The sequence below is a fragment of the Pezoporus occidentalis genome, unplaced genomic scaffold (assembly GCF_034315485.1).
Source record: "Pezoporus occidentalis ecotype Australia unplaced genomic scaffold, CSIRO_AGI_Poc_V1 ctg31, whole genome shotgun sequence".
Taxonomy (NCBI): Eukaryota; Metazoa; Chordata; class Aves; order Psittaciformes; family Psittacidae; genus Pezoporus; species Pezoporus occidentalis.
The window spans coordinates 6,281,716-6,306,831 of record NW_026915052.1 but is presented as its reverse complement, the minus strand read 5'-3'; the positions used below and the strand labels follow the sequence as shown (position 1 = coordinate 6,306,831).

At 42.1% G+C, this 25,116-nt stretch overlaps 1 protein-coding gene across 10 annotated transcripts in view; it reads left to right on the top strand.

The window, feature by feature from the left end:
- The window catches only part of OSBPL5 (oxysterol binding protein like 5), a 177,106-nt gene that overhangs the window by 97,887 nt on the left and 54,103 nt on the right, over positions 1-25,116 (top strand). For 6 of the 10 annotated variants that reach the window (XM_062628120.1, XM_062628128.1, XM_062628127.1 and 3 more), the window contains exons 2-3: positions 15,003-15,159; positions 21,238-21,311. In XM_062628120.1, coding sequence (XP_062484104.1) covers positions 15,003-15,159; positions 21,238-21,311 — 231 coding nt within the window. Of the gene's footprint in view, positions 1-1,093; positions 1,214-13,908; positions 14,157-15,002; positions 15,160-21,237; positions 21,312-25,116 lie in introns of those variants that run through there. The other 4 variants (XM_062628125.1, XM_062628121.1, XM_062628118.1 and 1 more) reach the window with 4 other exon arrangements.

Genomic DNA, 25,116 nt, shown 5'->3' with positions numbered 1-25,116 from the left:
TTTTTCCCAGTACTAATGCTAATCTAGATGATTGGTACGTGCCTTGTACCAATCTTGACTTGTAGCGAGAATCGTGTAGGAAAGACTCTTGGTGTTTGCAGGCAAAAGGAGAAATACATTTTGTATGGGAAACAGTTAGTACTCAGCGTAATTCTGGGGAAGGCAGTGCCACCAACAGGCTGGGGTCTTCCGGACAGAAACTATCTTAAAGACACATAGCTGACAGGTGACTGAAAGCATGAGACCTAGCTAAAACTTTCAGGTTTTCTTCTACCACAGAGTAAATAATGGATATGATCCTTTTCTTCCGCAAGATAAGAGGTTATTTTAAGGCAGCTGATGGGGAGGTGAAGGAATCTGTGGGGAGGAGAAGCTGGTGCTGTTAGGGGACAGCAAAGCTTTGCTGGGAGGAATGCACTTTATTGTGCTGCTTGTTGGCACAACTTGCTGGGCTGTTGAAGGAAATAAATTTTCACAGAACCTAATAGTTTCCTCCTATGAGTTAGTGTTACCTCCATATCATTTAATTCCCACCTTTGCTTATTGTGAGTGCCATTTCAATGCTGCATTTCTCAATTTTGTTACCTCCAGCCTGAGCACTGCTTTGGAAACAGCTTTCTGAACTGCAGGAGGCTTGTTTCACAGAGCAGGGAGGAAAACTGCACCATTTTTTTCCCAAGCTCATTGATTCCCCATGACACTGATGATGGTGGTGGAGGTGGCTCCTGTGAACCGGTGGGCTCTTGCCTGCAAGCTGGGGCTACGGCTGGGCGCTGCAGGGGACTGTCACAGTGGCACAGGTGGACAGCAGTCAGTCATTCAATAGAACTGGGATATGGTCATCAAGAGCAAGCAACTGACTTTGGACAAATCTACGGTAACCCAGCCTAGCATCCAGCTTGGCCTGGTCTTTGCTGCTTCATTCTAGGGGGAAGGTGATCTCTGACGGTGCTTTTGCTGATTTAGGTTACTTCTCTTCCTGAGCTGACTCACAGGTTTTGCCTGCTCTGTTTGCATCTGGTGGAAGCCGCAGGCTGTCAGCATCTGATCTTTCTCCTTAAAGAGTCCTAGAAGGAGAGTCAGAGGCATCAGACAGGTCCTTGCCTGCAGTTCTTGGCAGCAAGGCTTGTGGTCGGGACAGTTTACATGAGATTGAAAGACAGAAGCAATTTCAGCTCAGCCCTACTCCCACAGGAGTCCACAGAATCTATCAGTGAGCAGTTTTGAAAAGCTCCTTTTGTCTTGTCGGCTCCACTTTTAACCTGCTATGAAATTGTTCATTATGAAACACCCAATCATCCATACAGCAACTGCATCACTGGTGTCTGTGGTGATATACTGTGAGCTGCATAGGACAGAAACCTTTAATATCTGTGTTTATACATTTCCCTAAAGGTGAAGAGATGACTGCAGTGGAAAATTAGTTTTGCTGGGTAAAATACTAAATGAGCTTACCTGATCAAGAGGAAGAAATCAAAATGTTATGCTTTTTAGTTTTCTCTGCTGCACTCAGACATTAGCTAGTGTGGTCTGCTGCTCTTCAGCAAATATGTTTGGGTCCAAGTGCTGCCTGAGATGGTTAGAAACCCAATATGCATTCTGAGGCAGGGGCAATTATGTATTATGCATACAGCTCCTAGCACGTTTATTTGCTGTGCCAATTGCTAATGGTTGAGCAATTGTATTTATTACTGGCAGCTGGTAATAGCAGCCTGTGTTTCTGCCCTGTAGGGGAATTCAGTATGTGTGCCCAGCCATGGGATGGTGAAGGTTTTGTAACTTTTAGAGGCACCATGATGTCTGTACAGACCATCTAGCCTTCTGTCATTTTAAGTGCTTCTTTACTTCATTTCAGAGATATTTGTTTATTTTGTCCCTCGTTACCCTCCCAAACTTTTCAGATCTTTTCCATCTGGGCTCTTGTGTTTATAAATTCTTCTACATTTGAAGCTTGTAGGCAGCAACCACTTTGAAGCCTACTGTTGTAACACAGACCAAGTGTTTGCCAGAAAGCAGCATGGGCTCTTGTTCTCTTCTACCCCCTCCTTACAGTGTTGTAGGTCTTTCTGAGATTGCCCCCCTTCTACCTGTTGGGTGCCTGCACTCACCACTGTAAGTCAGCATCACCCTGCTAAAGAGGCCACAAACCAGCATGGTTGCTATTTAAATAGTTACATTTGTCTCAGTTTGTTTCTTTTCAAAAGTCATGCTGTGGCAACTGTAACTCCTTTTGTAAGACCTACACAGCTGATGCTTAACTTATCGCTTCTTTTCTGCTGTGGAAAAGGTGAGCGGGTCAGCCCGGGGCTGGGTTCAAGTTCGGCCTCGTAAAAACTGTCTGTCGCCTTTTAGCCATTCTCCTTGTCATTTCCTTTTTGTAGCAGAGACAATGGGAGTGTTTCCTGCTAACTCCTTTCTCCCTGCAGCAATTGTGATAAATTGCTGCAGTCTTTATTGGAAAGCATTGTATGGGTGCTCTTGGTGCTGTGATAAAGAAAATGCCTTGAATGGGCTGCATGGTGTCTGGCTTCCTTTCAATCACAGTCAGTCCGGATGCTGAGGACCTGATCTTTCTTCTGTGCCAGGTCTCAGCTCATGTTTGTGTGGGAGGCCAGAGTTCTGTTTGTTTAAAGCCATCTTTACACTTTTGACATTGATCTGTTGAAGGTCAGTGTCATCCATAAATCTATACACGGGGGTCTGCAGGTGCCCTTTGTTTCCCATATCCTCCTTTGTAGTCTCCTCCCTCCCTTGTGGCAATGCTGGAGCTGGCTTGAACATCTTTGTGTTGGTGTTGTGCTTCATGGCTAGTGCTTTCTTCACTTTCCCCAACTGGGAACTCCCAGCTCTCCAGCCAGGGGCTTTTGGCCTCACAGTATCCCAGTATCACAGTATGCTAGAGATTGGAAGGGACCTCAAAAGATCATCTAGTCCAATCCCCCTGCCGGAGCAGGAACACCTAGATAATGTTACACAGGAATGTGTCCAGGCGGGTTTTGAATGTCTCCAGGGAAGGAGACTCCACAACCTCCCTGGGCAGCCTGTTCCAGTGCTCCCTTCTATTTTCAGTAGTCAGTGCTTGTAGCAAGAAGGGGTTGCAGCCAAGCAGTACTGTTTTGTTTCAGTTTGGGTTATTTTTTTAAATTATTATTATTATTTTTGCTCAGATATTTCAGTGACAAAAAAAGCCAGTGTAAGTATAGGTGAGCTTTAAAGTGATGAGAAGAGTCCTCTTTCTGAATTCTGTGGCTTTCAGATTTGTTGTCTTTTGTCAAGAGCTATGTTGTCAGGTTTGCTGCCTATGAGATCAGGAGCCTGGACTCTTCAGGGCTTGACCTGTCACAGAAGCACAGAATGGTTTGGGTTGTAAGGGATCTGAAAGATCATCTAGTTTCAATTCCCCTGCCATGGGCAAGGACACCTTCCACTAGACCAGGTTGCTCAAAGCCCCATTCAACCTGGCCTTGAACACTGACAGAGATGGGGCAGCCACAGCTTCTCTGGGCAACCTTTGGGTTCCAATGTTTCACCACCCTCACGGTGCATTCTTCCTGGGTTATACCTGGCACACACAGGCTGCATCTGGTAGTGGGACAGCTGTACAAGTAGAAGAGTGGTCAGTGGCAGAAATATTGATATAGTATTATTTGAACAAGTAAGAGGAGATCAGCAAAGACAAATGCACAGTTAAATTCGTATGATGAGCGTGTTCATTCACCTGCGTGCCTAAAGCTCCCTCCGGCTGAATCAAAGGAAAGTGCCAGTGCAGAGTTTGTCCTATCTCCTTATTTTCACTGATAAGTCATGGATAAACCAGGAGGGAAGGAAGGACTGAGGTAGGCACAGAAAGGTTTTTGGCTTGAGAACTGTGGCTGAGAGTGGGTTTCATTGTGTGTGTTGCATCAGCCTGTGCACGGTCTGCGTCCTTTGGGCTCATTTAACACAGCATAAATTCCACCCTAAATGCTCTTTGTGGGTTGTCTAGTTTCCTTCCTCCCACAGAGAGTTTTAATTAAAAATCTAGGACCAAAATAACTGCAGTGCCATCTCTTAACTATTGTTCTAGGAAGAGCTTAATGCTCTTGTCTCTGGGAAACAGTGAAGTTTATGCTAAACACACAGAACATTAATTTCCTGTAGAATTTCAGGGAGCGTGGCTATAGCAGAGGAAATGTAGGTGGATGTTAAATTTAAACCACTGTACAGCAGATCTTGGTTACTAGCACGCCCAAAAGTCTGAAAAGTCAAATGGGCATACAAGGATCTTTCCAAAAATAGATGCAGATGCACTTCCTTAAAACTTATTTGGTGGTGTTTATTCAGCCCTTCTTGTGAAAGCCCCTGAGGTTTACAGAGCCTGCCTGAAGCTGATAGGAGAAACAAGAAAATAGAAGAGCAGAAAATTATGCATGAATGGAGCACCGTGGAATGTGGTCATTTCTCCGTCACTGCATTATTCTTCAGAAGCACATGAGCCAGGCTGGCTTGGTGTCAGAGCCATTGGATGGAGATACAGTTTGTGCTTATACAGGATGTCAAGATGGAAATATATTTCTAAACTAAAATTCTTGGCATTTATGATTGTCCAGTTTGTTCTTTGTGTTTGGGATGGTGGATGCTCATGACGTATAAACTCTGGAACTGATTCTGGAAAATCTTTGTGAAAAAGAACAGCAGTTATTTTCTCTGTTGAAAGTTGGTTTTCAAAAGTCCTTTCCTGCCATTAGCTTTGCCTTACTGCATCAGTGAAGTTCCTTCTGAGCCTGAGTCTGAAAGTGGCTCAACAGGACTTGAGACAGAAGTCTGGTTTTTACTTTGTTACAAGGGGACAATATTTCACAAACAAGGTAATAACGTCAGAAGGACACTATCAAGCGTGAAAGCAGGTCTTAAAATTAGCTTGGTATTTCCTAGTAATGGTGTGGTGGGAGTGTAGCCCCAAGGCACAATCTTTTTTAAATGTAATTATATAAAGGCAGAGGTGGATATCATAGAAAGGCAGTGAGGCTTGCAGTCCCCTGTGGTTTTTTTAAAATGTCATTAAAACTTGAAGTAGGATCCTCCCATTAAAAGGGAATATGGTCTCATTATGTGATTTAGATAGTGGTATGAGGCTGTAATCATGCTTTTAATATGTTCTTTTTAAAGAACATATCAAGGCAAGAATTGACCTTGAAGATGTGGCTTGCTTGCAGATGACTTAGCTGCAACGCTTGTCCAAAGCAACATGTTCTTGTCATGGCTTTAAATCTGTGATAGCTTTAGCTAAAACAACTAAATGAATTTCTTGTTTATGTTTCCATGTACCTGATACCACATTTCCATCACCACTCTGGGTTTATCCCAACTCCTGTTACCCCGTGCAAAGGGCCATGCCCATTGGAGCCCTCCTGCAGGCAGTGGGGATGGCAGGTTCCATGCAGGATCAGAATCCCTCTTCCCAAAAGCCTGTCACAATGACTCCATCAGGGCAACCCTTATCACAGCCTGGGTTCTCTAGCCCCTAAGGTATCACTGTAACAATGGGGTTATTAAAAAGGTGTTTTCCTAAGTATGCAGCTACAGTTTAAAAGGATTTTATGGGAGGTCATCAGAGGATATTACTAACAATTAGTGTGCATAAAACTTGAGGGCACAGGGGGCTGTGGGACATCACTTCCCCAGGTAGGGTGTGTACTGAGTTACAAATAATTACTGGAAAGCTCAATGTGTCGAATGTGGATGTGGTTTACCTTTATGCAACTTGTGAATACTGTTCATAGGGCTCAGAAATGCTTCCTGAGATGCTCAGGCTTGGAGACACTGTGTTCACAGTGTGCCTCAAACAAAAAATGTCACTGGTGGATGAGCTATCACTATTAATAATTGCAATAAAAACGAAACAGCACTTCAAATCTGCATTTCAGGTGGAGATTTTTTGAGTCGTATGTTGAATGTTTTTACCTTCAGGCCTAATATTATTTGTATTGAGTTTTGGTGCCTAACCTCATACTGTGCCTCTGTGTATGAGCCTCACACCTGTGGAAGTCAAAGGGAGTGTTGCCTTTTGGCTTGGGCATGCATTGCCAAACTGCTGCAGGCTTGCTGGGAGGTGTGCCCACACCTGCAGCACAAGCAGCAGGGATTCAGGGATGGTCTGTACTGCAAGAGAGGTGTGATGGTGGCTTATATCTGCTTACCTGAATGCTTGAACAGGCTTGCTCAATAGCAGACATCAGCATGGATTTCAGAATGATCTGGGTATGTGGTGTTTGACTGATTTCTCACATACAATTTCTAGCCTGCCTTGCATGCCTTACTCGTGTAGCCCACACCATCAACCCTACTCCAGCTAGCTACCTCAAAGGTAATTTATGTATGTGTGCCTGAGTTGTGCTTATAACTTAATTTTGATGTAAATGTATTTCCACCGTCTCTTGAGTTCTCTGCAGAGAAGCAGCTGTGATAGGCACATGAATCCTTGTGTCACTTATATGAAACTTTAATTTAAACAAGCATATAAATATATAAATATAAATAAATTTAGAGGCAGGGATCTGGTTCCTGAGTTTGTTTCAAGATGGATCCTTACTGGAATTTCTTGGCTTGTGTGTTATGACCACTGCATTAGGAGATCAGTTGTGATCTTTGATGGCACATTTCTTCCTATATATTGTACATGTGCTTGATTGTACATTATGTTTTGGTGGGGAGTCTTTGCTAATCTGCATTTTGACTTTTTAGCTTTTTGACTGCTTAAATGAATGCTGACTAGAGATATCAGTAACAAATAATGGTAAACTTTGAATACAAATTCAGTGAGATGGATAAGCATTCAGGTGCTTGATGTATGCTGAGCAACTGTGATTTACCTTTTGGTTGTCTTCAGTTGAATATATTAGAACATGGGATTAAAGGGCTGAAGAGGATTCAAAGAAAATACCTTACCTTCCTGCATAGATTGGGGCTTCAATACTTTTGCATGATCTTGACTCAGTAGAGATGACTTACAAAATCAAGGCCTAAAGGAGATTATGAAAAGTATGATTTACTGTAAAGAAAGTAAGGGACTAAGACAAAGGTCTGCAGGAAAGGTGCTCTCTCCTGTCCTTCTCTGAGTGCTGGGAATTTCCTCATCCTTCTCGTAGTATGGGTAAAACCTGCAACTGCACGCACTTGCTGTTACCAGGGAAATAATTAAGGTTGATATGCTAAATTGTAATTACAGCAAATGAGGTATGCTCTATGCAGTTAGCAAGGAAAAAGACCAGGGAAACTGCTAAGTCAGGAGAAGCCCCTCAGTGCTAGTAGGAAATTTAATATGCTTTGTTAAATTAATAGCCTTCTGCATATAAAAATATACACTTTAAAGGGCAGAGGAGTTGGATGCAAAAATCATTAAGCATTCATTTCAGTGATCCACTCAATATTCTTAATTGTAAAAAATTTCTAGTGTAATGTTTACAGAGAAAATTGCAAGTGTTTTAAGACAAAAAAAAAACACATGAGGATTGTATATTTAATACTTACTACAATGCCCATTTCTAAGCTGTAAGGTTGCAGCAATCCCTTTCCCAAACACAGCATGGCTTTAGTGATAGACTGGTGTTTGCTCACAGGAGATGTTTATCCAAACCAGAGATGATTCTGAAGATGAGGTTTTCCTACATGTCAAATAAAAATGTTTTGGCCATACCTTCAGATTTCTTAGTCTCAAGTTAAATAGGCACCCCCAAAACAAATGATCTGGGATGTTTTTTTTCTCAGCATAGACATTCAGTGCCTGGTTTTGCCTGTAGTTGTTCTGTTTGTGGTCTTTGAACGTGACAGTCACAGTACAGAGAGATTAGTTGTAAGAAGATCATGGGTCTAAATGCTGCTCGTGCACCTAAAGCTGCAAATATTTTGGTGTATACAAAGGAAATATTAATCAAGACCTCTTACAGAGAATTAAGGGAAGAAATAGTTTTCTCTCCTGATTACTACATAGTTTCTGCTGCCCAGTGCAGGAAAAGGCAGGCAGAAAAGCTGAAGGTGATAGAAAGAGGTTGTTGTTCTGTTCTTAGAGAAAACCAGAGCAGATTGCTGTGGGTGGCTGTTTTAGGCAACTTCCACAAAACCAGCAGCTTTATGGACTCTGCAGGGCACATGAGCTTTGAGTTAGGTTGTAGGGATGAACTAGCCACGCTCCTGAACCTGCTCAGAATGCTGAGAGAAGTCCTTCCTGTGGCATATAATCTTAATAAAGCTGTCTGTAGCTTTTCCTTTCCATAACTTGGTTCCTTTGCTGCAGATGGGCGTCTTCAGCAACCCATGTTACTTGATTTTCCAGCCTGGACTGATCAACAAGCTGAGTAGTATGACACACAGCAGAGAGTATGGCAGTCCTCAAAATCTGAGCACTCCTGCAGTACCAGTGTTTCAGTGTATTCATCCGGATGGAGCACATGAAGGATTGAAAGAGCTGGGCTCCATTGAGTTTCTGAGGCTGGTTTGGGATCCAGCAGAGCAGGACATGGTCTAGCAAGAACGTACCAGGGACCACCATCGGTGAGAAAAGGTGCCCTTGCCAGCACCACAGAGAAATAACTGACCCAAATAATTTTGGGGAATAGCTGACACTTATTGCTTCAGGTTCCAGCCAACAGCATGACAAGCCAAAACATTCAGTATTAACTCTAATATGTGAGTTTTGCCATATCCCTAACCGAAAAACATGGATTAGGTAGAGAAAAAAAATTGCCTTCATGGGCACTTTTCACTGTATCAGGTTTTATTAACTGTTAGCGGGGGGGTTGGTTGTCCAATTACCTGTCTTATGAATAGGTATTTTAGGAACAGTTTTCAGAAACAGATTTCACAGACTTTCTGAATTGATTGTAGCTCTTCAGCTATTGTAAATCACCAGTGCATCACTGAACTAATAATCTACCCTTGTTGAGGGTCTGTGCTGCTGTTTAGCCTTGTGAGTATTTAGGATTGAAATTGTTAGAAATCTATCTGCTAACAATATGCCTTCTCTTTTCATTCATGAAGTTTTTACCTCCTCAGGGTTAATTGAATCAGGAAATGTCAGTATCTTTTGATTTAATTTCCCTTATTGATGTGGATTCTGGAGTGAATGACTGCTGTGAATACAAAATATGGTTTGATTTCTGGGAAATATTTAGTGACCAGAAAAAGAGAAGGTTGTTTGAAACAAGCTTTAAATAAATTAAGAGCCCCCCTCCCCTGCAACTACCGCAGCCTTCTTGACTATACAAACTCCCTAATTTACTATTTATAGAGATGTACATATTTCCAATACTATTTTAAAATGCTGGAAGTGAGAGTAAGCAAACCAACCTACCCACCAGTTTGCAGAGGGTAGGGGCAGCATAGTGTTTAGCTGCGTGGTAATTATACATCAGGAACTTAGATGATGTAAAGGTGAAACCAGGAAAATTCCACCCCCAAAAGCTTTGCCCAATACTGAACACTGATACTATCTTCCCAGCAAGCACAAAATGCCCAAAATGCAGAGCAGCCACATGAAAATTATCTCTGCACCAATGCTGATCATCTTTAAGTGTATTAGTCTCTGCCTTCACCCAAAATGGGTCTGGCGCCAGAAGAGGAGAGCGCTGGCAGTTCGCATTTGCCTTGATGGCAGCCATGAGATTTGCTGATAAAATAACTTTTATTCTTGCCCCATTGCTCTTATGTTGTCTGTTCCTGAAGCTTCCTGGGAGTGGGAAGTTCCCCATTTCCTTTGTCCTGTGTTTCATGGGGTTTGGTACAGACTTCTCATCTGCTATATTTTCCATTTTTAAAAGATAAAGTGGTCTCAGAGACAGGGTTAGCAAGAAGTTTATTTCTTGCTGCTGAATTATTTATTCCTATTTAAGCTCTGGTGAACAGCCCACATTTAATAGCCCATTACTGCTTAGAGAGCTGTCAACGTGAAAGAGGCAAGCTTGAAAAATACTGTGTTTAGTGGCTTTGTTATTACTGTCTGTATTACCTTTTCTTCGTTTTTATGATCAAGAGCACAAAATAGAAGGCCAGAAATGACCTGAGCTACAAACTTCATGGCGCTTTAACCTACCAAGACTAACAACCAGATAAATTCATGTAAGAGCTAGAGTGAAGATTGCTCATGGTGAAATTAGCTTCCTAAGAAAACTTACAGATTCTGCATCAGTTGATGTTTTCAAATCAGGATGCGATACCTTTCTGGGACAATTCTTTATCTCATGTGCCAGATTTGGAGGGAATGCAGGAGCAGTGGGTGAAATTTGTTGCCTTGTGTTATGTAAGTGGTTTTGGTAATATAATGGCAATTTTTGGCCTTCTGCAGTTCTGGCCCACTTTTGATTTTTACCTTCTCTCTGTTCCCCTACCCCCGCCAAACTGGGTTCTGTGAAGCATCTTCATATCCTGAAGCAACCTTCAAAATACTGATTTAGAAGTAGATTTGGGTTTCAGAACAGCAATGTTGTCTTCAAACCAGACATGAAAGATTTGAGACTCGAAAGCACTCTTTTCTGAATGTCTGTTGTCTGTGGATGCTTATTTCCTACTCGATTTTTTCTTACATGTGAATTTTTGCATGATTTCTAGATAATCATGCATTAATGGTCTAAAAGCAGATGTAGTACAAGGCTATACTCTTGGAACCCTTCACACTCTCCTATTTCACAAAGGTGATTCTGGACAGAGTCTGGATTTAGGTGTCTAAAGAGCCCTGTTGTGAAAAACACTGATCACGCCTCCCACCTTCCTGTTAGATCCCTTCGGAAAATTGCCCCTGGCATCTACTGTTTAGCATCACTTCAACTCTCAGGAGCTTTATGTAGTTTGAGGCTAGCTTGTGCAGGCAGGCCCTTATGGGCAGAAACAAGAAGTAGCTCTTTGAGTGAGCTAATGAAGCCTCATTTTCTTATGGATTTGTGGCTTATGTTGGATTCAGCGGTGTTTGATAATAGCTGGTTTCAAGTACTGCCCTTCTTTCAGAGGACAACAATACAGTTTCCTTCCTTTCTTTAGCATTATATTTTCTCATAACTTCTAAGAAGTTAATGTTTTCAAGTTTTCTAGCACCTGTTGGATCTCCTTTACTTTTGCCAGTGATACAAAAGGCACTGGGAGGGAGGACAAAACAGGATAGGTACAGATGCACACACACAGAGGTATCTTTCGGAAACCAAGCCAAATATTTCAGGTGTATTATAGAATCTTAATAGTATGGACTACATTTTCTCCCACCAAGGAAAAAAGTGTCAGCTGTATTAAAAAATAATCAACCCAAATACAAAAAAAGTCCTTTTCTGTGATTTTGTGCTGCAGTTTGTACTGTGCAATGAGGTAAAGTCTTGTAGGGTGCATCTGTCCATCTCAGCCTTTTTTTGATAAAATGTTATAGTAGTCTAAAATGGTGCAGCCTCAGAGAACCAGCTGCAGGCCAACTAGTCTTCTCTTTTACCCAAAATAAAGGAAAAGTAAGTTAAACTGCACCATATAGCACACTGAACAAGAGGCTCTGCTGCTGTTAGCTTCTAGTTGGAGTGTAGCCCATTAAAATGTGGATGGCATCAGAACCTGTCTGGATGAGAGTCAGATGTAGGAATGATTGGTGCCCTTGAGCTGAAGCAATGCACTGTTAGGTGATCTTTGAAAAACAGTCTGCGATGTAGGTGACATAGTGTGGTGCATGGTTGCATGTGTGTGGCTGACAGACACACTGAGAAGCTCTTCTCAGGGAGCTTCGATCACAGGTCATCTGCCAAAAAGGACATAGTTAAGAGGAACTTACTCAAATTGATTTTTGTGGTCAAAAAGAGGTAAGTTGCTGTCACAAGTTTGCATTAAGATACAGACGAGAAGAGCAAATTATAGACTTTTCTCAAGTCTTCCCTTTGTTATTGCCCAGTGGGTGCTCCTGGTTGAACAAGGCTTCCAGATTTCTTACTATTTTATTTTCTTACTATTTTACTATTTAAGCCTGTGGCTTGAATAAGTTTGGGAACAATAGAGCGTCAGCACAGTAATTCTGTCAATTATCCCTTGGTTGAATAGTGTGAAATAATAGGTGAGGGAAACACTGGAGCATCAGTCTCTCTGCATAGTAAATATAGCAGCAGTTGACAGAAGTTGTGTTCTGGTATGTCTAACCCAGTTTAGAGCCTACTCTTGCTCAGGTGTCTGGAGGGGTTTTGCCACCAACATCAGTGTGAGCTGGCTGGCAGTCCTCCACTGATGTAGCTCACAGTATTGCAGAGACAAAATGATGCTGAATGCAGCCTTTTTGTTACTCTGTCGAGAAGAGTCTCCACCACGAGATCAGGGGGTAAGAGCTGGATAGACAGATGTTTCGTGTTTGTAACTTATTCACCAGCCTGCTTGCAACTGGATGTACTTGGGATTTCTGAATGCCTTCCTGCATGAACAGCTTGGCCTTGATGGGTCACTGCTTTTGGGGGAGAGTATCCCATGTATTTGCTTTTGTTCTGAGCCACTTACAACCAGTTCTAGAGGTGGAGAGTTGAAACGGTCTTTCTGGGAAAAAGAGCAGAAAATAGTTCAGTGTTAGCATTCCAACCCAGCTATTAGATGTGGATTATTTTTAAATATTTCACTTCCAGACATGTAACTAGCTGCATTTTCCTCCTCTCTTTTCTTTCTTTAAAGTTAGCTTTAATTTTGCATCTTCTCCCAACCCAGCTCTGTGCAGTCAAGAGTATGCAAAAAGAAGGGTTAATTACATTGCTAAATGTTAGGTAGCTCAGTTACCTGCTGCTTTGGAGATGCCGTTGACTGCAGTGAAAGCCTGGGGACTCTTTGAGCCCAGATGTATGTTTGCAGGGCAGTGTTGCTGGCAGTTAAACTGACAGGAGGCAGGGTAGCAGTGAGTAGAAGGCACTGCAGCCACCTCATTTCACCCGGCTGTCATCACACATCATGGGCTTGAAACACAGCCTCACAGGAGGTGCTGTGTGAAGGGTTGCTCCATGGCAGCCCTGTCCAGCATGCCGTCCATGTCCTGGCACCCAAATTCAAAGCGTTTCATCAAGAGTTGTGTGAAGTGGTTATGGTGAAATGCTGCTACTGAGGCTGTAGTGTCTTGCAGCCACTTCACAGGGGGTACCTGATAACATGTAGGGACTTTTGGGGAGCGTTGTGTTCTCTGAGCACTTCACAAACCTAATTCATCCTCTGTGAATGATGTGGACACAGCAGGGGAGATGTATCCCCTCCAAATTTCACCTATGTGGCCTAAAGGAGCCCCTTTGGGGGCTAACCCCAACTGCTAACCATTTTCCCCTTTGCAGATGGTAGCCCTCACATCGGATGGCTCACTTATCCCAGCATGGTAAGCTGGATTCAGAAAGACCTGCTCCTCGAAGTGGTTTTGGTAACTCATGTTCATTGTTGAAGTGCAGGCTGATGTAAGTCAAATTAAACTCTTTGGCACTGAGGCAGTCTCTTTCAGGAAAAAAGGAGCAGGTTCTCTCTTGCCATGTAAATCACAGCTAGTTTTTAAAGATGATGCAGCCTGCTGCATAAATATATTAAAATAATAATTGCAAAACCTGAACCCTTGAGACTGTTTTCTACAGAAATTAGCAGGGCAAGCAAAGGGACGAGCTCGGCTAAAACACAGGAGGGGCATTTATGTTGGGATGCGTTCACAGCACCCACCATGCAGCTTCTCAGCTGTGAAGGCTGAGTTCTAAGAGGCCACTGATGGTTCCACATTAAATTGGGTGTTTGGACCAGCACAAGCACTGGGGTGGTACTGGGAGCAGGAAGGGCAGGGCAGGATATTCTAGCTTGTAATCAGCCCATTTTCAACCCAGTGCCACAAAGGTCACCTTACATTTATGTTGGTCCTGCCCTCCTGAACTGCACTGTGACTCAGGGCAGCTTTTTCCCCTTTGTTTTCTTTAGGCTACTGGCCTAAAAGAGATGGGAAAACATGGAGGCTCTTTTCAGGAAACATATACCATCTGAAGGGGTTTTCTTACCTCAGTAACTGTCCCCTGGAGAAGCAGCAGACCTTGGGGTCTGTAACGCCTACCCAGTGGCTGGGTTAATGCTTCTTACTGCTAGCAAGACCCCTGCCTCTGGCTGCACGTGCAGAGAGAATAAAGCTTGTAACTCAGGAAGGAGACAGTCATAATAACTGTTTGTAAAGGGTAAGAAAGAACTGCTTGTTGGATGGGTATAAAAAAAACCTTTAATTCCAGCTAGGATAGTCTAATATTCTAGCCAAGTGGTAGTAAAGAGCACAGTACCACCAGGCTCTTGTATGGGGATGCAGGGAGGCTTTTGGGGAGACAAATGCTGTTCTTTACCCTCGTAGAGCAGTAAGGTTTATATTACTGATCAAACTGCAAAGCTGATGTAAATGCCATTTTAAGCAAATATTTAGAAATGTGAAAATATTTAGATGTGCTGTAATTGGAAATAAGGGCAGGAGCAACACTGGTGTTGTCTCTTATTTTGCTGCTCTCTGCAGCTCATGCAGCTGGTTTCTCCTCCTCCATACAGCTCCAATTCAATGTTGTTTTGTGGAGGTGGTATAAATGCACTGAAACTAATGGAGTTACACTTATGAGACTCCAAAACCTAAAAAACCCCAAACCAAACCAAACAAACAACAAACAAAACCAAACCCAAAACAAAACAAACAAACAAAAAAACCATGAATTTTAGACACTGTGTGCTGGATAGAGCTAGTAAGTAGCTATTATCCTAGATAGATCCATGTAGGCAGGAGGATGTTATACTGCCTGGATTCACCAAGGAGCAGTGTCCTGCTTCCCTGCAGTTTTCAGGTACTGAGAGTCAGCAAATCAGTGGTTGTAGCTTCAAACTAATACCGCTTTATTTTTTTCCCTGCATAGCCTTCTGGCACTCTATAAAAAGATCTGGCATATTACATAGGATTAGGCAGCTTTGAAACAGTGGAGTCATCTGGGTGTGAAACTTTGATATACTGTGTCTTGAAATGAACTGTTATTTCTATCTTTGATTTTCAGAAAACCCCCACAACTCATGCCATGAAGGAGGAGAACTTTCTCCGTCGCAGGTTCTCCCTCTGTCCGGCCTCGTCCACCCCTCAAAAGGTTGACCCTCACAAGTTGACACGCAATCTGTTCTTTGGGACTCAAAATGACATCTACCCACTCAGCCCAGGTTGGTTTCTGGTGTGTCGCTGCAGAAAGTAACATGTCTCAGGTGCTTGACTGGAAGTAGGTATTTTAGCACACTGCAAGGAAATAGAGAGAAACAAGTTAATATGAGAGAGAGAGGCTTGTACAACACAGGTATTACTGGTTGCAGAGAGTGCTGCTTCATGATGCTGTTGTCTTTTACTGACATGACATTAAGTGGGAACAGAGGGCATCAGAGTTGGGGTTCATAACCATTTGAACACTGCATGGCCTCGCATTTCAAAATTGACTGTTTTGGGACACTTTGACTTTGCAGCACTTGATATACCCCACTCTAATCATGGGACTCATTTGAGATTTGCTGGCCCCACTTTAAACCATTTAAAGGAAGGTTTCCCTGTTCAGATTTAGAGCCCTGGATAAATATTATAAGAGCAGATTTTCTGTGGTTAGTGTTCTGTAAATATCTACAAGCACTACAAGTACCAGGAATCTTGACAGGTTGCAGTGAATGACAAACTGACTTTTAAGTGTTCTATTTGTGTCTCTTTTGCTTTCAGTTTCCCGTTTTGAATTTTTGAAATTTTCCTTTCTGAAAGAAATAGAGCTTATTTTATTGTTTCAGAATTTGTTTCTCACAATGAACATTCAAGTCTTTCTTTGATTGTGGTCTGCAGACAATGCTTCCATTCCAGTGTGTAAACAAGTGCCTCAGGGAACAGTGACAAGTTTGCAGAGCTGTCATTTGCAGCTGCCATGTCAGTACTAAATATTCAAACCTCACATCACCTTCATGAGTTGTTCAAAACACTGGTATCTAGAGAAAGAACATAGCATCTGTCAAAAGGTTTCCGTGTTCATATAGATATAACACCTGACAGACTTTCTGGGCTTCACAGATGATGAGCAGAATCTGGGTTTCCTGAGCTAATTGGTTTTAAGAGCGAAGGTATGAAGGGCTTCTCATTTTGCAGGTATTTCTGTTTGTGGGTGTTTGCTTCAAGGCAATGGGGAGCCTATTTTCAGCAGTGCTGACTAATCCTGGCTGTCAGTGAGGTCACTAGAAGCTTCAACAGCCTTTTGGTAATGAAATTGAAAACAGCTTAAAAGTGGAACACCTAAAATCTCATACATTTCAAAGCTATAGGGACTTTTGAACAGCTATCTGCCTTTAAGTACAGTCCATACAGATGTCTGGTAAGTAAATAGCTGTTTCACTTCCTCTGTCCTTAGGAACCTGAGGGATGATTTTTTAGGTTATAGGCACTTTTGCTTTGGGGAGATGGAGAACCATAGCTTGGAGTTTTCCTATTCTTCAGTTCTTACCAGCATTTTCAGTGCTAAAAAAGTTACTGACTGACTCACAGAGGTATTTCAGTGCTGTTATCTTTCAGGCACGAGGGAAAGTTGAGGGTTTTAGGACGGAGGAAGTAGCTGGAAGAGTTTGTCTTTTTTTCAGCTTCCCCCATCACCTTGTTTCTCCTTGATCCCTGCTGGCAGCCTTACCAAACAGCCTTTGTTGAGCTCAGCAGAACAAGTCCCTTGAACCATGTTGGAGCTTTTGTTCTGCTGCACAGCTTTCCCAAGTGTCCAGCAGTGTTGTCAGCAAGGGCAGGAGCTCTCTGTATTGCAAAGGGAGAGCATAGGGCAAAGAGTTTGTAGAGGACAGAATATCCTATCTTAGCAAACAGAAGTTACTGCTTCAGCCAGGGAATTTCTTGCAGAGATTATGGGGTTTTGTCTATCCTTACTTTTTTTTTTTTTCACTCCTTTCATTTCTTCCCTGGTCCCACAGAGCTGCCTTCTTTCTTTGTTTTCCTCGCTTCTCCTGTAAGAAGTAACTCATTCTTTGCTTTCAGTTGCCATTTGCTGTGGTGGGGTCTCCTTTCACTCCTTTGCTGCTGCTTCTGTTTCATTTTCCTCTGAGCCTCATGTGCTTCCCCTTATCTTCTCCTGTCTCTCTGAAGGATGCAGCTATCACCATAGATAAGCCACAGGTTAATGGCCATCAGCTGTGTCCAATATTTCACTCTCCCTCATTTTTCTCTGATGTTTTATGTGAACTTTCAGTTCTTGGGGCTTTTCCAGGGATCTGTGTTTTCTCCAGCAGATTTTCTTTACGAGGGCACTGGGCTGATTATGTTGGGTGGGTGCTATAGGCAGCACAGGCAGCAGAGCCCAGTGATTTCCTGCCAGGAATTTGGTGGGTTGTGAGGTGGCTGGACCTGCAGGTCTCACAGCACCAACACCTAGGATTACCATCCAGTAATGGAGGTGTACCTGTAAATAATTCAGTGGGAAGGGAGTGATAGACTTTACACCTCAGGTGAGCTACACTATGAAGATTCAGTTCATCAAGAGGACACCTTTTAAGGAAATGAGGGAAATGCAGAGGGCGCCATCTAAAGTAACACCTTGGACTTTCTGCGTCTTGCTTGCATATGGAAATGCTAATGATTCTGGTAACTAAAAGAAATTTGAGGAATTTTAAAGGGAGTTCACAGAGAGACATGAATTCATGTTCCTTGTCCATATCTGTTTCATTTAGCAGTAAGGAGAGAAAACCTTTCTCTATATTCTCTTTCAGAGGACAGGAAATTTACTGGGGGAGTACCTGAAAGAGTTTTTAGAGAATCTCTCTTTCTGACTAGGCTGCAAGATCACACAGTGTCATTAAATAAAAAGTTAGGTTAGCTTATCTGCATCCCAAGAGATGCACTTTCATGAACATGGGAATTTTACTGTGATAGATACACAGAACTGAATTTCAGTATAGTGTACACGTTGGGCCACGTGGCTGATATTTACAACAGTAATGGGTTTCATTCGCAATAGTTTTGCCACACATCAGAGCCTCTATTCCCTCTTGTAGTTATCCAGATACTTTATCAGAAAGCCTATAAAATAACAGTTCGTGCTGTGTGAAGCTAATCATGAATTCCTCAACAACCCAGTAATTTTGCTTCCCATTACCAGTGATCAGTCATGCTTGCTGTATCATTCTTTATAAAGGAGAAAGGCAAATGTACCTGTAGGATTGATGCCCAGAAAAACAAAAAAAAAAAACCAAACAAACAAAAACAAACAAACAAACAAAAAACCCCAAACAAACAAAAAAACAAAGACAAGTAATAGTTACTGTTCTGGAAAGTAACTAAATACTGATTTTTCCTATGCATGACAGTAATGGGATAAAAGAAGGTATCAGTAATTCCACTCTGTAGCCACAAGACAGTGGAGTGTTGGCAGGTTTCTTCATGATGTGATGAAGGCTGCTTCCATAGGCACCACTGATCCCCTTCCCAAAATACTTATCATTATTCGGTGCAAAACTTTTGGGCTACTTTGTGGAGGACCCTTCTCTGCTCGCAGCCAACACCTTAAGTCAGGAGAGATTCAGCTCTATTTCTCTTGTGAGAATTAAGTTTTCTTGATCAGGGAGATAAGAACTTCAGCTTCTATAGCCAGTTAGTATTCAGCTCCTTTTATGTTTTTGCGTGGTTTGCTATTTATTTTCTCAAGGCAGCTATGTCTGTTGTGCTCTGGGTGGGACTCTCACTTATGGGCTTTCTGTGCACTTAACTATGTGTGTGGGTTTTTGAGGAACTTGGACATGTTTCAGGGTCTCCTTCACAGCTACAGCAGTCTGCTTGAGACAGACAACTGTGATAGTTCTTCTCTGAAAAACAGCCTTTCCTTCACAAGTGCCAATAGGCTTAATGAGTTTGGCGTCAGAAGCCTGTATATACTGCTCCATAAACTTATCTTACAAAGCTTGTAAGTGATATGGCATGAGTGAAGAGTTGCATGTTCCCGTTTTTAATAATGCTCTGTGATCAGGATGGTCCAGTGAAAATCTCATTGTTCAGGTACAAACCCTTTTAATTGTATTGCTGAGAGAAGGCAGAAATCTCTCACATCCAACTTGGAATTAAGCTTTCTTAAGAAATGCAACGTAATAAAAAATGGATGTGAATTCTGTTATGCTAATAGACGCCATTCCCTCAGAGCAGGCAGCAGATGATTCCCATTAACTTTACTTGAACTTTTAGACCATATGTTACTTTCCCATATATATTCAGGAAAAACTTCATGGAACATAAGTGCAGCAGTTACATGGCTTTGTGAGTTTATTCCAACCTCCTCTGCCTCTGTCAGGGAGAGTGGGGGCTATACAGTGGAAAGCACCATCAGAGAAAGAAAAAGTAGAGATACTGGACTCATCCATGCACAGCGGTGCTTATGGCCATCCCAGTTGACGCGGTAACATAAGGGGACTGTAAAATATCTGGCCACCTATGATTTTCTCATGCCCATGGTCATTAGGTTTCCAAGTGTGTTATTTAGGGCTCAGTGTTACAAGGGGAGGAGTGACAGTTAAGAAACTAGGTTAAGATTTAGGTTCCCTGTTGTTGCACCACTTTCCCATGTGACTGCATAGGTCCTTCCTCTGCTTGAGGTCCCCATGTGAGTAATGCACGTGCTGTCTCTTCTGTCAGTTGGAAGTGTTTATTTTCTGCATTGACATGTCTGTGTGCATGTGGCACAGAACAGCACTTTGCCACAGAGTGAAAAACACCTGAAAGCCCCACCACCCTTAGCCAACTGCGGTAAGTTGAACACCTTCTAGGGACAGTTTTCCCACAAAACCTTTTCTTAAATTTAAGAGTTGATGCATGAAACTACCTGTTAGTGCCTGTAGAAAGGCATGGGGTTTGTCTTGCCTCTTCACCAGTGAAACCCTGTAGCACAGTTGCAGTTCTGGTTATACTGGAACTTGCTGGTTCTCTTACATGTCCCATGATGGAAGTGCAGATCGTGGCCAAGAAGATATTTATTTTTTAGTTAGCTTCTGTGGATGGCTTTTTTTAATGGTGCTTGGCTTCTTAAATGGCTGCTCTGAAAACTCCAGGAGATGTTATGGCTTCTGACACATCTGTGACAGATTCTGCTGACTTCAGGAGAATCAGAGTTTTCCCTTCCTGGTTTTGGATTTCGTGGTGTTTCCAAGACTGGCCCACAAAGTGTTTAAAAATGTTTTTAACAGCTTCCAGGTTTGCACATTTGCTACAAATGGGTTATATTTCACTGGCTCAGTGATTCTTTACTGTGTCCAGTATTCTGAAGCTCTGGTTGCCAATAATTCACCTACTACATTGTAGGTGAATAACAATGACTGTCTTGGCACTAGAAAGCTAGTCTCATCAGACACCATTTTTTTGTCTATTTTTTAATAGGAGTGCTGTGCTTTCTTTTACAGTAAGGACATGATGACAGTTGGCAAAAAGAACGGAATTTATTACTATATTTTATTGCTTGGACTGGGACTATGCACACTCATACTAGTATATAATATGTACAATGTACTGCAAATTTAATATATTTGGGTACTGGAAATATCTCTACAATGATCAAAAAATGTCATAGTGTTCATTAATACTGCTTGTTAATTGAAAAAGATTCTTATTTTAACAAATAGCTTGGTCATAAGACATTGATCTTCTGCAGATTTTTTTAATTTTATTTTACTAATTATGTCTAGATGCTGTTCTGTCTTCTGTAATGTGTTATGATCATGGCTATTATCTGTCAAACAAAGCATGCTATCAAGAGCATCTGTATATAGTTGCCAGATACTGACCAAGGAGGATAATGTATTGAATAGCTGCTTACTAACTGAATTCCATTTATTATTTACATTGAATGAGGCATGGGATATGTAAGAAGAGAACAGGCTGTGGTAATGTAATTAAAGACTGCATCATAATGCAGACACAGAAGGGAGCTGATTAAGGATGCATAAGCAACCTTATTTCTGGGGCTTTTTTCCAGCCTTCATATGCTGGACTTTGCAACCATCATGCTGGTTTACCACAGTGTTTTGAGACCTAACTTTTAAGCAGTACTTGTTGCATAGCCCAAGCATGTGGATACAGGCTATTTCAAGCTCTGCAAGATCGCTCTCTGTGATCCCAGTGTGCTTGCTCCTGCTCATGACAGCCTTTCTTGCTTGCTGTTAGCAGCAGCCCTTCTAAGGTCATGAGTAGCCACAGTTTTGCACAGAATTTTTCAGTTTCTGAATCACATTTCTCTGTTGCAGGAAAGGAATTGGAAGGAAACAGCCTATCGGCACTGAAGGATGAAACACCACAGACCCCAAACTCCGTTAGGAAGGTATTGTGGGATAGGGATCCATCTCTAGTCTTACTTTGCGGTCTTCTCAGGCTGTTTTTAATCATTCTTACACTTTTTTTTTTTTTTCAGTCATTACAAAAGCCTCTCCTTCTATTCCTGCAGGAGCTATGTGTGCATGTTTGGAGAGAAAGAAAATGAGTGGTTTTGCATGGTTGGGATGAGAGAAATCCACATTTTCCTCTGACTTGATAGCACCTACTGCAGAAACCCCTGTTTATTTGGACCTCATTTAGCAGTGTAATTAGATACAAATAACTGTGATTGAAAGGTTGATTTTGTCAGGAGAGTGTCTCCTCCTGTTGCTGATCATAAGTCATAAACTTTAGCTGTTTTGGAAGAGAAAGCTGTAATATTTAGTATAATGCCTAGCATCTGAAACAGGGCTCTAGGAATTGGCATAACAAGAGAGGAACACAAACTAACAAACACTATCTGATCACATTTCCATCCAGGCCGTTATGGAGAGGTAAAACTGGGTCTAAAGACTCTGGATCTGGGTGTTCAAAACCTGGCTCTACATCTAGAGTTACTGAGTGCCTGAATTTGATTTCCTTAGAGATGGAATCAACCTTATAAGTTAGATCTGGCTTTGAGATTCATGTATGGGCTTTTTGGCTGAAACTCTCCAACTTGTTTCTGGAGGGTAACTAGAAATAGGAGAAACACTTGTTAATAAATTTTGAATTAAATTTATTCAACTATGAAGCTATAAAATGCAAATGATATCAGATGAAATTGAAATATAACATTAAGGAAGCAGCTGCAGACAAGTAATTTCTTATAGTACATGAAAATAGGCTCTTAATCTTCAAATACAGTTGGCTGTGTTTGCCTGGAGCTTGCAGATTATTCTGTCAAGGCGCCCTGGCAAAGGGAGATTATGATGACAGGAGTTTTGGGAGTATGCAACAAGGGTTCATGTATGTGTCCTCTGCTATGGCTGGAACATGGCAAGCTGCAAACCTACCTTGGTTTTGCTTTTTCAGGCAGGTTCCTCATGGAAACCCATGAGGATGAGGTAACTGCATCCAGGGCTTTGTTTTAAAGCCAAATGTTTTCCATGCCTTACAAGGAGTTGGGTTAAATTCCCAAAGGCAGGAATGTAAAGAAGAAGGACTTTTCTGGACAGGACAATTCAGAGCACTGAAATGCTGTCCAAAAGGGAGTTTGATTTCCAAGTTGCAGGATGAATACAAGAGTGGCAATTTATGAGAGGCATCTGGGTCAGCTCATCATGGCTCAACTGTGTTTTTCCTGCCTTAGGGCCTGCCTTGCTAAAAACTGCCTACAGGTGTGTTTTTGAAAGGAGAAGCACCTTTGGAATATTTGGGTGCTCACCTAGATTTCTGCAATGCTGTGTGCACCTCAGAGGTGTTGGTGGGTTTCTCCTTGACAGTGTCAAGAGCAGTTGTTATGAGATGAGAAAATGCACAGTGCAAATTAACTGTGTCAGATTTGTGATTCAAAACAAATATGGAGGTCTAAAACGACTCAAGCTTTGCTTTCACCAGCCCAAGACTTTGGCTTTCCAGTAGTCGAAACTGCTCTGAAGCACTAATGGACTAAACCAGAAATGAGGACCCCAAAACACCAAATGTCAACTTGCCTACTCATTTGCAGTGTTGCAGGCAATTGCTTTGGCTTCTGAATGGGACAGTGCTAATTTTTTGTTTCCTGCTTGAATTTGCTGCTTAGACACACTATGCAGAGACTTCCCTCCCACCTTTCTGGACCTATACTGTGCTGTCTGTCATTCTCACTTCACTCTGCTTTGTCTTGCTGTGTTGTACACTATTTTCTTTTTATCCAGTCACAAAGCTTCTGTTGCTTTGCAGTGTCCCTACAGTAGGGAGTTCCTATTGTGAAATAACTTCTACCTTAAAAATTTAGGCAAACTGGTATTCAGTTTGCCTAATACTTAATTTTTCGTGTCTACTCAGCTCTAAGGCCATAAAAAGAAACCGTACCGCCAGATGTCCAGAAGCACAAGTAGGAATCTGTCACTGTACCTTAGTTTAAACAGCGATTCCACCTACTTGAACCAAAGGAAGGAGTGTGTGCTAATTGTGTCATGTTTAGATTCCTGGCAGCAGAGCAGAGATAATTTTTAGAAACCAAAGTGTAGGGTGTGCAGGTTTAAATAATGGATTTAAAAGTAAATGTTCCAGGTAACAGGTCCATGCCATGAATACTTTTGGCACAGTTAATATAACAAGCCTTGTTGGAAATCAGTGTTCCTTCAGCAGCACTACTTTGATGCATCACACCACACTGACTCTCTTCACTCAGTATTGAGAAGGAAAGCCAGTCCAGTGATTCTGTCTCTGGACTGCAGTTTAGGGGACCTGAAATTCACGGCTCTGACTTGGAGTTGCTGCATTTCCTCAGGCAGATGAATTACTTCTCTGTTTTGTATCTTCATCAGTGAGGTGGAAACAGTTTTACATTTCATTCTCTCAGGCCATATCCACACTGTCTCTAAGCCTCAAGTTCATCTCTGTAGCCAGGTAGTACAGTTAGCACACGCCTGATGGTGGCAGGGGTTGCCTTTTTCTCATTTTGTGCGTTATTCAGGGCTATTAGTATCCTTTACAGTACCTTTTATTGCATTATGCAGTGTTGCATTGTCTCTTTCTTTCTTTCCTATGCTTAGTTATTTATTCTGCTGTCTGGAAAGCAGCTGGGGTTTGTTGATATGCATGCAGAGCTCAAAAAGAATTGAAGTATGTTTTAAGGGGTAGTCAGAAAAATCTTAAAGCTGGCGCTGGGTGGTACTTGACTCTTTTCAGTCCCCCAGTAATGCTACAATGAAGTCTAAAATAATTACATTGTAGCAGTGTGGTTATCATGTGCACAGTTACACAGTTACGTGATGTATGGGAAAGCAAAGCTTAGATTGCTTTGCTCATCATGAAAGTTTTTCCACGTGCCTGATTTGTTCCAGGCTTTATCGTGTGATTTATAATCTGAAATATGAACTTAAGTGTCTGCTAGAAATTTATTTTAGCTGCAAAGTAGTTTGAAACGGCTCATACTAATCACTTGAGATTGAAGCTATAATTCCATGGTGTCTCAAGCTCATCCTTCCAGATCCATGTATTATGCTCTTAACATATGAGTTAATTCCAGCCATGACTACATTTGAGACTACCATAAAAGATAGTTCACAACTCTGGCAACTTACAAGGGTACCTTTCCCTCTGTTCTCCCTTAGCCAGCAAATCAAGGAATTGATTCTGAGAGAAATCCCCATGCTGCTTTGAAGAAGCTCAGGAGCAAAACATCCCCCGTGTGTGCTAAGCACAGCTTTACAGGAGAACCTGGCCTTTCCAGGTGGTGGTATGCTTCACTGGACCCTTGCTGGCTTTCCATGTACTATACTTTATGTTGTTGATGTTGTGGATGAAACTATTTTGGAGCTAGTTGTCTCTATCAAGGCTTACACTCGGTTCCTGTGCCCTGGCTCAGTACATCTTGTTTCTTCAATTCCATGTGCAGCATTTTAGGGTAATCACTGTTGTCCACAGAGGGCTTTGCAGCTGATTTCAAGTGAGCAGAGATGTAGCCTGGAGTATCCAGGGAAAATTGCATAGAAGAGGGGTGGGATTTTGCACCATGTGTTTGTGGAAAACATGGAGCATCCCTAACTTTTGTAGGTGCGTACAAGCCCTGAAACTTGCAGGTGCCTCACAGAGGGGAATGTTGACAGTAGCAACTGTTCACTCACAGAAAGTTGATAACTTTGGGTAAGCCTTTGCAATCCTATCATGTCACCTTGGGTCAC